Source organism: Acanthochromis polyacanthus, chromosome 9, assembly GCF_021347895.1.
Source record: "Acanthochromis polyacanthus isolate Apoly-LR-REF ecotype Palm Island chromosome 9, KAUST_Apoly_ChrSc, whole genome shotgun sequence".
NCBI classification, from domain to species: Eukaryota; Metazoa; Chordata; class Actinopteri; family Pomacentridae; genus Acanthochromis; species Acanthochromis polyacanthus.
In genome coordinates this window covers 1,960,668-1,972,801 of record NC_067121.1, presented here as the reverse complement: position 1 = coordinate 1,972,801, position 12,134 = coordinate 1,960,668, and the positions used below count along the sequence as shown (strand labels likewise).

General features: G+C 41.2%; 1 protein-coding gene across 6 annotated transcripts; it reads left to right on the top strand.

Annotated features, from left to right (window-relative positions):
- The first annotated feature begins 38 nt into the window (after positions 1 to 38).
- LOC127530230 (inositol monophosphatase 1-like) lies at positions 39 to 6,135 on the top strand. 6 transcript variants are annotated; one of them, XM_051953889.1, is made up of 11 exons: positions 815 to 830; positions 930 to 986; positions 1,158 to 1,208; positions 1,358 to 1,446; positions 1,881 to 2,014; positions 2,443 to 2,547; positions 2,981 to 3,026; positions 3,395 to 3,503; positions 5,255 to 5,363; positions 5,698 to 5,849; positions 5,935 to 6,135. In XM_051953889.1, exons 4-11 carry the CDS (start codon positions 1,387 to 1,389, stop codon positions 6,078 to 6,080), a joined length of 861 nt encoding a protein of 286 aa, XP_051809849.1. In that variant the 5' UTR covers positions 815 to 830; positions 930 to 986; positions 1,158 to 1,208; positions 1,358 to 1,386; the 3' UTR covers positions 6,081 to 6,135. The 6 variants fall into 6 exon arrangements, with proteins under 6 accessions (XP_051809847.1, XP_051809845.1, XP_051809846.1 ...); XM_051953887.1 differs by having other exon boundaries at positions 39 to 944; positions 1,131 to 1,199; XM_051953885.1 differs by having other exon boundaries at positions 39 to 944; positions 1,131 to 1,208.
- Positions 6,136 to 12,134: the final 5,999 nt, after the last annotated feature.

Sequence of the window (12,134 nt, the reverse complement as noted above, 5' to 3'; positions counted from 1 at the left end):
AGTTCTGAACCAGCCAATCAGAGAATGATCGGACTGACGTCTCCCAGACAAGCAGAGAACCACGTTCCATTCAGATCCAATCTGAAGGCAAACAGCATCTGTGGGTTCTACGTGACTCCATGAAGGAACAGAGGGAGAACCGTCTGAATGAAGGTTTTCTCTTACTGCAGATTAAACAGAACGTTTACCTGTTGCAGCTCCAAACTGGAATGAGCTGCTGCTGCTCATCAGACAGGCCTCCTCACTGATTTTTCTTCAGCATTTCACACCACGTAGCTTTGTTGTTCTCATAGGTTTGTATCTGGGATGGGCAGGCCAGTCTGTCTCTTCTAGTTATTGTTTATGGTTTTGTTTATTTTGCTTTTAGTTTTATTGTTTTTATCTAGTTTTATTGTTTTTTATTTTGTTTTTACGCTTGTGTACAGCACCAAAGTGCTTTATGAATAAATTAGATTTAGATTTTTTGGAACAGAAGGTCCTGATGTGAACCTGATGAAGGGTTCAGACTCTGAAAGTTCTAACGCAGAACATCAGACGTCCGTCAGCAGAATTCTGTTTGTTGATAAAGTTCATGTTTCCAGTTTAGAACTGGTACAGAGACGACTTCTGATGGAACGTCTCATCCTGGAGGAACCAACAGTTGTAAAACTTCTGCAGACTCTCCTGCTGTGAAGGGGCGGAGCCTGACACTCCAGCTGCTCTGTCATTGGCTGGCTGTGTTCTAGGAGTAGGAGGAGCTGAGCTCTGATTGGCTGATCGTTGTATTAAAGAAAATGTACAGAAACTCATTCCCCCTGGAGCCACTGCTGCCGGTTCCACAGGTTCTATAGGTTCTACTGCTGCTTTTTCTACTACTGCTGCTGGTTCTACTGCTGCAGGTTCTACTACTGCTGGTTCTACTACTGCCGCTGGTTCCACAGGTTCTACAGGTTCTACTACTGCTGGTTCTACTACTGCCGCTGGTTCTACAGGTTCTACTGCTGCAGGTTCTACTACTGCTGGTTCTTCTACTGCCGCTGGTTCCACAGGTTCTACAGGTTCTACTGCTGCAGGTTCTACTGCTGCTGGTTCTACTACTGCTGCTGGTTCCACAGGTTCTACAGGTTCTACTGCTGCAGGTTCTACTACTGCTGGTTCTACAGGTTCTACTGCTGCAGGTTCTACTACTGCTGGTTCTACTACTGCCGCTGGTTCCACAGGTTCTGCAGGTTCTAATCTTTCACTTCCATCCTTGTCCTTGTTTTTCTTATTGTTTTTCTTCTTCTTTTGGAACACTGTTCTCTTCCTGCGGGTTCCTCTGATCTCCTGCTGAGTTCTTCTTCCTTTCCTGTCCTCTGACGTCTCTGTTCTCTGACAGGAGGCGTTACTCTGTCACATTTTCTCGTCATGGCCAACTGGACCGACTGTCTGAACTTTGGGATCTCCATCGCTAAACAGGCCAGTGAGGTAAGAGTCATGGCGACCAATGAGAACGCAGCACTGAGACGGGTCACTGGGGAGGGGGCTCAAATCAGAGGAGAGCCAACCAATCAAATGGACCGCCGGCTGGACGCCAAGGCAGCAGTTTGATTAGACCAGGTGTTCCAGGTGTGAGTGCTGACTCAGCAGTCGCAGCTGCTGTAGGCATCCAATCAGCTCCAGGGACAGCTGGTGATGTCATTCAGGTTCAGAGGGGGGTCACTGATAAAAAATATTCTGGAATGTCACGAACATCAGGTGCACACACCCGAAACGCACAGCTGTGTGTTCTCCTGCAGTCTGACGTCTGTTTACTTCATGTGTCATTTCCGTGTTTCTACAGCCATCAGACGTCTGAGTTTACTTTGTTAGTAAGTAACCTGAATCATGCTGTTCAGAGTGGTTCTCTGGTGGTTCCTCAGGTGGTTCTGTCGGCGTTTCAGCAGCACAAAGAGGTGAAGCTGAAAAGTTCTCCGGCGGATCTGGTGACGGAAACAGATCAGAGAGTCGAGAAGATCCTGATCTCTGCTATCAGGAACCGCTACCCTCAGCACAGGTTCTGCTCTGTTCTACCACGTTCTACTGTAGGAACCCTCAGCACAGGTTCTGCTCTGTTCTACCACGTTCTACTGTAGGAACCCTCAGCACAGGTTCTGCTCTGTTCTACCACGTTCTACTGTAGGAACCCTCAGCACAGGTTCTGCTCTGTTCTACCACGTTCTACTGTAGGAACCCTCAGCACAGGTTCTGCTCTGTTCTACCACGTTCTACTGTAGGAACCCTCAGCACAGGTTCTGCTCTGTTCTACCACGTTCTACTGTAGGAACCCTCAGCACAGGTTCTGCTCTGCTTTCATTTCATAATCAGCATCATTTCTTCATTTTCTTGATGAAGCAGAACATAGGTTCTTGTTCTGTTGTATGTCTTAGTTCTGCGGGTTCTCAGGAGAACCGGCAGACCTGTGATCTGTGTTCTACACCTCAGGTTCATCGGGGAGGAGTCTGTGGCTGCAGGTGAGCGTCTGGAGCTGACTGACAGTCCCACCTGGATCATCGACCCCATCGATGGCACAGTGAATTTTGTCCACAGGTGAGAAGCTCCACCCACACTCTGATGTCACACACAGGTGGTTTCTTCTGCTGACATGTCACTACACAGAACAGGTGTCATCTTACACAGAATCAGCAAAAACTTTGATCTGCTGGTAGCGCTGCAAATAAAGAGTGTGGACAACAAGAAGTAATGAGAGATTACAGGAAAGTGCTGCAGCGGTGGATGTTTGGGAGGGGCTGATATGGAACCTGCAACCTTCTGATTAGAGAACCGTTCTACCAACAGAACGCAGTTCCACTGTGTCTAGCAGCTGTCAGCATTTCACCACTTTCACTAAAATCTAATCTTCATGTAGACACACATGAAGGTTCTGAAGACAGAAACGGTTCCGTCATGTTGAAGTGACTTTCAAACGGCTCCTCTACTGGATCTGGAATCAAACCCAGAACCTTCTGCTCTCTTCTCACAGGTTTCCATTCGTGGCCATTTCCATCGCCTTCACCTTCAACAAACAGGTAAGCTCACCAGTCAGTACACCTGTCAGTCAGTCAGTTCACCTGTCAGTCAGTCAGTTCACCTGTCAGTCAGTCAGTTCACCTGTCAGTCAGTCAGTTCACCTGTCAGTCAGTCAGTTCACCTGTCAGTCAGTCAGTACACCTGTCAGTCAGTCAGTCAGTTCACCTGTCAGTCAGTTCACCTGTCAGTCAGTCAGTTCACCTGTCAGTCAGTCAGTTCACCTGTCAGTCAGTCAGTCAGTACACCTGTCAGTCAGTCAGTCAGTACACCTGTCAGTCAGTCAGTCAGTTCACCTGTCAGTCAGTCAGTTCACCTGTCAGTCAGTCAGTACACCTGTCAGTCAGTCAGTTCACCTGTCGCCGGTCAGATCCAGTTTGGGATCGTGTACAGCTGTGTGGAGGACAAACTGTTCTACGCTCAGAGAGGAGGAGGAGCGTTCCTCAACGGAGAACCACTGTACGTCTCTGGACAGCAAGGTGACATCACACGTGTTACATCACACATGACATCATGTCAGCTGGTTCTCAGCTGTTGATGGTGACCAGAGACTTTAAGGTGGACCTACACACGTGGACAAAATTGTTGGTACCCCTCAGTTAAAGAAGGAAAAACCCACAATTCTCACTGAAATCACTTGAAACTCACAAAAGTAACAATAAATAAAAAATTTATTGAAAATTAAATAATCAAAAACAGCCATTACTTTTGAATTGTTGATTAACATAATTATTTAAAAAAACAAACTAATGAAATAGGGCTGGACAAAAATGATGGTACCTCTATAAAAGATTGAAAACTATTTGACCAGAGTGACATGATTAACTCAGGTGTGTCATTTAATTGACATCACAGGTGTTTCCAAACTCATAATCAGTCAGTCTGCCTATTTAAAGGGAGACAAGTAGTCACCCTGCTGTTTGGTGAAAAGGTGTGTACCACACTGAACATGGACAACAGAAAGCCAAGGAGAGAATTGTCCCAGGACATCCGAAAAAAAATGATAGACAAACATCTTAAAGGTAAAGGCTATAAGACCATCTCTAAACAGCTTGAAGTTCCTGTGACAACAGTGGCTCATATTATTCAGAAGTTCAAGACCCACGGGACAGTAGCCAACCTCCCTGGACGTGGCCGCAAGAGGAAAATTGATGACAAATTGAAGAGACGGATCGTTGGAATTGTATCCAAAGAGCCCAGAGCAACCTCCAAAGAAATTAAAGGTGAACTCCAAGGCCAAGGTACATCAGTGTCAGATCGCACCATTCGTCGTTGTTTGAGCCAAAGTGGACTTCATGGGAGACGACCAAGGAGGACACCACTGCTGAAAAAAACTCATAAAAAAGCCAGACTGGAATTTGCAAAAATGCATGTTGACAAGCCACAAAGCTTCTGGGAGAATGTCCTTTGGACAGATGAGACCAAACTGGAGCTTTTTGGTAAGGCACATCAACTCTATGTTCATAGACTCAAAAACCAAGCATACGAAGAAAAGAACACTGTCCCTACGGTGAAACATGGAGGAGGCTCAGTAATGTTTTGGGGCTGCTTTGCTGCATCTGGCACAGGGTGTCTTGAAAGTGTGCAAGGTACGATGAAATCTGAAGACTATCAAGGCATTCTGGAGAGAAATGTGCTGCCTAGTGTCAGAAAGCTTGGTCTCAGTCGCAGGTCATGGGTCTTCCAACAGGACAACCATCCAAAACACACAGCCAAAAACACCCAAGAATGGCTGAGAGAAAAGCGTTGGACTATTCTAAAGTGGCCTTCTATGAGCCCAGATCTGAATCCCATTGAACATATGTGGAAGGAGCTGAAACATGCCATTTGGAGAAGACACCCATCAAACCTGAGACAACTGGAGCTGTTTGCTCATGAGGAGTGGGCCAAAATACCTGTTGACAGCTGCAGAACGCTCATTGACAAATACAGAAATCGTTTAATTGCAGTGATTGCCTCAAAAGGTTGTGCAACAAAATATTAAGTTATGGGTACCATCATTTTTGTCCAGGCCTGTTTCATTAGTTTGTTTTTTTAAATAATTATGTTAATCAACAATTCAAAAGTGATGGCTGATTTTGATTATTTAATTTTCAATAAATTTTTATTTATTGTTACTTTTGTGAGTTTCAAGTGATTTCAGTGAGAATTGTGGGTTTTTCCTTCTTTAACTGAGGGGTACCAACAATTTTGTCCACGTGTGTATGTTTGTTGTTTCTCCTCCAATCAGACATCAGCAGGTGTGTGGTGGTGACGGAGATCGGAGCTGAGCGTGATGACGTCGCTCTGTCCACCACGACCTCCAACATCTGCCGACTGCTCAAGCTCCCCGTACACGGGTACGAACACGGAACTCTGTGGGCCGAAATATAGGAACCGTTCCACTGCTGGAACCGTTCCACCACACAAACCGTTCCACTGTTGGAAACATTCCACTACAGGAACTGTTCTATTGCTGGAACCGTTCCGCTGCAGGAACCGTTCCGCTGCAGGAACCGTTCCGCTGCAGGAGCATTTCGAAGATGGTCTGTTTATTCTTAGTGGTTCCACTGTCGATATGTTGTTGACGTGTTGTAGGCACATTGTTTATGTGTTGTTGACTTGTTGGCATGTCACTGGTATGTCATTGATATGATGTTGATGTGATGTTGGCATGTTCTTACCGTGTTGCAGGGTGCGTGCTTTGGGGACAGCAGCGGTCGACATGTGTCAGGTGGCCACAGGTGGAGCCGACGCCTACTACCACATCGGGATGCACTGCTGGGACATCGCTGCCTCTGCCATCATTGTACAGGAAGCTGGAGGCGTCGTCATGGACACGGACGGTGTGTATGCGATGTGTGAAGTCATGTGTTACCTGTGTGTACCTATGGGGGCGGGGCCTCCCCTAATTGGTCCGTGTGTCCTCAGGCTCGGAGTTCGACATGATGTCGAGGAGAGTCATCGCCGCCAGCTCCGCCACCGTGGCCGATCGTATCGCTCAGGTGATCCAGGCCTTTCCCTGTTGTCGTGACGACGAGGACAACTGCAGGTGTGGAGCGACAGGTGTGAACTGACTGCAGATCACCTGACAAGAAGTGTGATTAAAAACTAATAAAGCCTGTAAACTGATGTGATGTTTTTGTGATTTCTTGGCATGGCTCACGCTGTGAGGAAGCCTCCTCAGGTTTCATGTTTCATGTGTGTAGACATGAATGAAAAAGAGGCTGGAATGTTTAAACATGCACCTCCTGAACAGGTGACACTCAGGTGAGTCTATGAGACTTGCTGGGCTTCATTTAGGTTCAGTGTTTAGTTCTCTGGAAAACACCTCAGTTTGTTTGTAAGTTAAACTCTTTTCATTTAGGTCCTCTCAGCTGATTTAGAATAAATAATAATAAACACATAATAAATCAATCATCAATAACAATGGGTTACAATGTTTTTTTTGCAAGTTGTCTAGGTTTTTTTCAACTAAATTAGGACCATTTTGCACCGCTAAATCCAAAAATGGCATCTATTTTTCTCAATCAGGTCAAGTTTTCTTTTGCTAATTTGATTTTGGAAAATTTTATCTTCTCCCAAAATTGATTACATTTTTGTGACTTTATCAGTTGATTTTTTTTTTATAAGAGAAAAAAAATCATTTCCTAACAGGATGTATTTATTAAATGTTACAAACTTTAATTTCTGTAAATTGAATATTAGACATTGATAAAGGTAAGTACATGTAAACTGAACATTAAGTCGTCACTGTGCAGAATTCAGGACATGAGCTTTGGTTTCTTTCTGCATGACTGCATCCTGCAGATCATATGAAGAGTTCATTTGCAAAAACAGGTAAGTCCGTTTTAAGAAAACTCATTTTTTTATTGTTTGAGATAATAATAATATTTTTCTTTATTTTCTCATGTATTTTTCTACTGAGTCAAATCCACTCAACTTCAGTTTGACTGATATCTCAAGTAAACAATAAAAAAAGTTTTCTGAAAATGTATCAAACGGAGTTGTCTGTTTTTGTGAATGAACTCTTCATATGTAGCATAGTTCAGAAAGTTGATCTGATTGAGCAAAACCAATGCGATTTTTGGATTCAGCACTTCAAAATTATCCTGAATCAGCTCAAAAAAACTTAATAAAGTTGTTTTTGACAAGTGTAATTCATCTGCAGACACTCAGATACACAGAGATCCATCCGTCCGTCTATCTATCTATCTATCTATCTATCTATCTATCTATCTATCCTATCTATCTATCTATCTATCTATCTATCTATCTATCTATCTATCTATCTATCTATCTATCTATCTATCTATCTATCTATCTATCTATTCTATCTATCTATCTATCTATCTATCTATCTATCGTTCATTCAATGTAGTTCCATTCGACGTCCAGCAGGAGGCTGCAGCTCTCAGCGAAAAAGAAGGAGAAGAAGAAGAAGAAGAAGAAGGAGAAGAAGAAGAAGGCGGAAGTGAGGGTGACTTGCGGCAGGTGAGAGCTGCAGCTGACCTTCTCTTCACTTTGCTGTTTGTTGTTTACCAGTTGTTGTTTACTTCACGTCTTCTTCAGAAACTTCCGTTTTAAGGCTCGGTTAGTTCAGCCAGAGGGAGTACGTCACGGCTTTTCCTCACTGTAGACAGTTGCATAGTTGATACTGTTTTGGTTGAAGATGAATGGCTTGACAGACTCCCCAGTAAATATAACTCTACACACATAAATCCCATGCTGTCTGACTGGTGTGAATCTCTAAATGTAACAGACCCATGGAGACAGAGAAATCCATATAAAGACATATTCTTGGTTCAAACCAGATGGTTCCGCCAGATCCAGACTCGATTACTGGTGAATTACTGACAGCATACTCAATCAAATCTCAAACTGTGAAATATTACCAGCACCTCTGACGGATCACTGCTGTGTCGAATTCTATGTAACACCTCTCCCACTAACTTCTAAAAATAACGGATACTGGAAATTTAACTCTAGATTACTACTACATAATGACTTTCTGTCAAGGCATTGAAAATCTGATACAAAATGTTCTAGGAGACGAATCCTTAGTGTCATTTACCCAGAAATGGGAATTTTTAAAATATTCAATCTCTTATGGTAAACAGCTGAAAAAAGAAAAACCTTATAGAAGAGGAAGAGATTATAAAAAATATACTTACAATTACCCTGTGCTCTAAAATATCAGAAAATGAACAAAGAAACCTTATACAACTACAAGAAAATTAGATAAAATGTATGAAAGGAAAGCTCAAGGTGCCTATATAAGATCACGAGCAAAGTGGATGGAGGACGGGGAAAAGAATACTAGTTATTTTTGCAGACTTGAAAAAAGGCGTCAAGAACGAAAGACAATAAAATCTTTGACGATTAACGGTGTGGACTGCTCTAATGAAACATCTATTGTAAATGAAATCACCAAATTCTATCCAAAGCTTTACAGCTCCTCCTACTGAGCTCCAAAGGCAGAGAGTCTCCTGAAACAAATGAAACAACAGATCCCACAAATAGACAGTGAATTTAAGGAGAGCTGTGAAAAAGACATAGACATGGCTGAACTTGATAAGGCAGTCATGTGCCTAAAACTAGACCGTTCTCCAGGCACAGATGGATTAACCGCTAATTTCTATAGACACTTTGGGAATCACTTAAAAACCTACTCTTTCAAGTTTTTAACAAAACCATAAATAGCTCAACCCTTTCAACAAGCATGAAACGGGGCATCATCCCCCTGATCCCTAAACCAGATAAAGATACAAAGCTAACAGGAAACTACCGGACCCATCTCACTTTTAAATAATGATTACAAACTACTTACATAATATATACTAATAGACTGAAAAAGAAACTTGATACTATTATTAGTGAAACTCAATCAGGCTTTGTAAACAAAAGATCAATACATAATAATATTAGATTAGTAAAAGACCTTTTAGATTATAATGATCAAATAGAAGATAAAGGATTCATCCTATTCCTAGACTTTCAAAAAGCTTTCGATCAGTGAGAACATACATTCTTTTTGAAGTGCTGCGTGCATATGGTTTTGTTGGGACCAAAATTTTTGCAAGATAATTGAAAACATTCTATACAGATACAACAAGCTCGGTTATACTTCCAACTGTACCACACCACGTTTTTCATTAAATAGAGGTGTGAAACAAGGGTGCAATATTTTCACCCTTTTTATTCATAATGGCAGCTGAAATCTTGGCCATATGCTAAAAAATTGAAGCATGGAAAAGCTAAACATTTTCGATCAGCAGCTTGTAATCAGTCAACTCGCAGACGATACAACCATCTCTAAAAAAAACATTGAACAAATTCCAGAAGTACTAAAATTAATTGACACATTCTGAAGCATCTGGTTTGACACTTAACCACAAACATGTTGAATTAATGGTCATACATGATTGTGACCTCTCAGAAGCATATAATATCCCCATTAAATCCTGTGTGAAATATCAGGGCATTAACATAACTAAAGATGCAGCTGTCAGTGAATCATTAAATATCCAAGCAAAAATTACTCAATGCAAATCCAAATTAGGTTCTTGGTTACAACCAGATTTAACAGTTTTTGGTATATTTAACAAAAATGGAGTCTTTAGCTAGATGCATTTATCCAGCATACTCAATGGCAATACCAGAAAATGAATCAAAACTGTTAACCAGCTTAAATTTTAACTTTATGTGGAAAAAATAAGTCCACTATATTAAAAAATCGGAAGCTGTTAAAGAAGTATAAAGAAGGGCGGACTTAACACGGATTGATTTTGAATGTTTAGAATGCGGTTGCTAAAGGTTAAATGGTTGAAGTCTTTTTCTCACAGAAGAAGATAGCATCTGGTTCTGTCTCTCCAAAGGTTTGTTCCAAAAAATGGGAGGTACTGAATTTGTCCTTAGATGTGACTTTAATGCTGATAAATTGCCAGTCAAATTATCGTCCTTTCATAAACAAGTTCTACTCAGCTGGAAAATAATGTACAACCACAATTTTACACCACATCAAACCCCATTGTGGAACAACAGGTATGTTCTTTGTAATAGAACACTGGATGGATAAAGGTATATGGTCACTACGCCACCTTATGGTAACCATGGAAACTGGCTCTCATTTGAAAACTTTTGTTCCCTTCACAACATTTCATGTCGAAGATCAGAATTTAAAAAGATTCTTAAAGCAGTTCCTCAAGCTGTCAGGCAACAAATGGAGAACTTGGACAGGGAGAATTTACCTGTGCCTAATCTCTCAAGTCTACAAATATTTGAACAAAATTTTTTTGAAAAAAATATACCAAACAAATGTCTTAGAAAATCTCTAAATAATCAATTATTTCCTATAAAACCAAACAAAAATTCAATCATCCAAAAATTTTCTGAAGCTGAAATTAAAATATTAGAACTGAATACTTAAAACTTCCTGTTAGTCCTAAAACAAAAGAAATACATTTTAAAATACTAAATAGAATTTATCCCTCCAGTGAACTGCTGAAAAAAGATTTAATATTGAACAAAACAACTGTGTATTTTGTGAAAACGACATTGAAACCACTGAACATCTTTTTTACCAAAGACATTCTGGGAAGACCTCTGGGACTGGTTGTCTTAAAATCCAGCTACAGAACGCTTTTGGGACATTGTTGTCTTTGGCCTTTTACAAAGACTCTGAAACTAAAATTGTGATAAATAGTACACTACTGTTGGCAAATTTTTTATCCATACTTGTAAATGGCGTAAAGCCCATTTTCACGTTTTCAAGAGACAAATCAAGATAACTATGTAAAATCTTTGAAACTAATGTTATGTAAAAATGCTCTTTTTCTGATGCAAGCACTTGAAAATGTACAAATATTTGAAGACCTCTAACATACAACGTTGTGTGTGTGTGTGTCTTTATTTTGCGTGTTTTATTTTATTTGTGCCTTGCAAACCGCAATTTGTTTTTGTTTATAATGTAAAACCAAATAAGCCAAAATGTTTTAAATTTTGAAACTGTTAAAAACAAACGAGTTGATTCTGTTTTGGTTGCTGAGTGTTGCCGTACTCAGAGTAAGTCTCACCAGATGGTCCACTGTGATCCGCTGTGTATTCACTAGGAATGGACATACCACGTTCTCCCTGTGAGCTCCATGTTAATGTTAATAAACACAAGCTTAAACTTTTTTCCTCATATTTAAGGTCAAACATTCATTCAGACTCTCCTGTGAATGGATCTACACTCACGTCATCACGTACCGTTCCATCTGCGGCTCATCAGTAATCAATAATCAAACTCTGATATTCTAAAACTCAGTGCTTCTAAACGATGTCTGACTGTTTGTGAGTGAAGCTGCAGAGTATTGATTACCGATTATTGATTAATTATCTGAAGGTTTAGTCAGAAACATGGTTGATCACACAGGTGTCCACTGTCCAGATAATCAGTCAGTCAGTAATAATAATAATAAAAAGAACAACAACAATAACTTCTAAAGCACTTTACTGTGAAGGAAAGGTCAAAATGTTCAGGTGTAAATAAACCGAATGGAGTGGAGAAAGGGGGAGATGGAGGAGGACCTGGACCGTCAGACCTGGACCGTCAGAACTATTCCAGTATGTGGTCCTGTTCAGTCTGGTTATGCAGAGGTCTGTAGGGAGTGAGGAGGATCTAGTGGATTCTCAGAGGTCAGTGGAGGTTCTGAAGGACGGCTGATCACGGAGTAGGACATAGACTGATACAGATATAGAATAAATAGAATAAACAACTATCATTTAGACTGTTGTTTATTCTATTTGTTCTGTATCTGTGTTAGACTGTCTATGGTGGGCAGCAGAACTCTGGAGCTTCTGGAGGATGTTCTGTAGAGAACACTGATGGAGTAAAGTCTGATGTTCTCTGTATCTGGACCGATTCTGATGGTTCCTTCTTTGTTAGAGTTTAGGTTGTTTACAGCCATGACTTTACTTCTGATAGAGTTGGTGACTGAGTGGTTTGGTGGAGCTGTAGATGTAGAGCTGGATTCATGGTGGTGGATGAAGGAGGAACATGTAGAGGATGGAGGAACCCTGAGGAGCACCATGGGACAGGATTTATGAACCAGTTACAGAGTGTTGGAAGACTGGAGAGAAGGATGGGA

Excerpts from the sequence above, each read along its gene's own strand:
- LOC127530230 (XM_051953886.1), top strand. The coding sequence starts at position 1,387 with ATGGCCAACTGGACCGACTGTCTGAACTTTGGGATCTCCATCGCTAAA. Across the intron at positions 3,027-3,394 it reads CCTTCACCTTCAACAAACAG|ATCCAGTTTGGGATCGTGTA; the intron begins GTAAGCTCACCA and ends GTCGCCGGTCAG. Across the intron at positions 3,504-5,254 it reads GTACGTCTCTGGACAGCAAG|ACATCAGCAGGTGTGTGGTG; the intron begins GTGACATCACAC and ends TCCTCCAATCAG.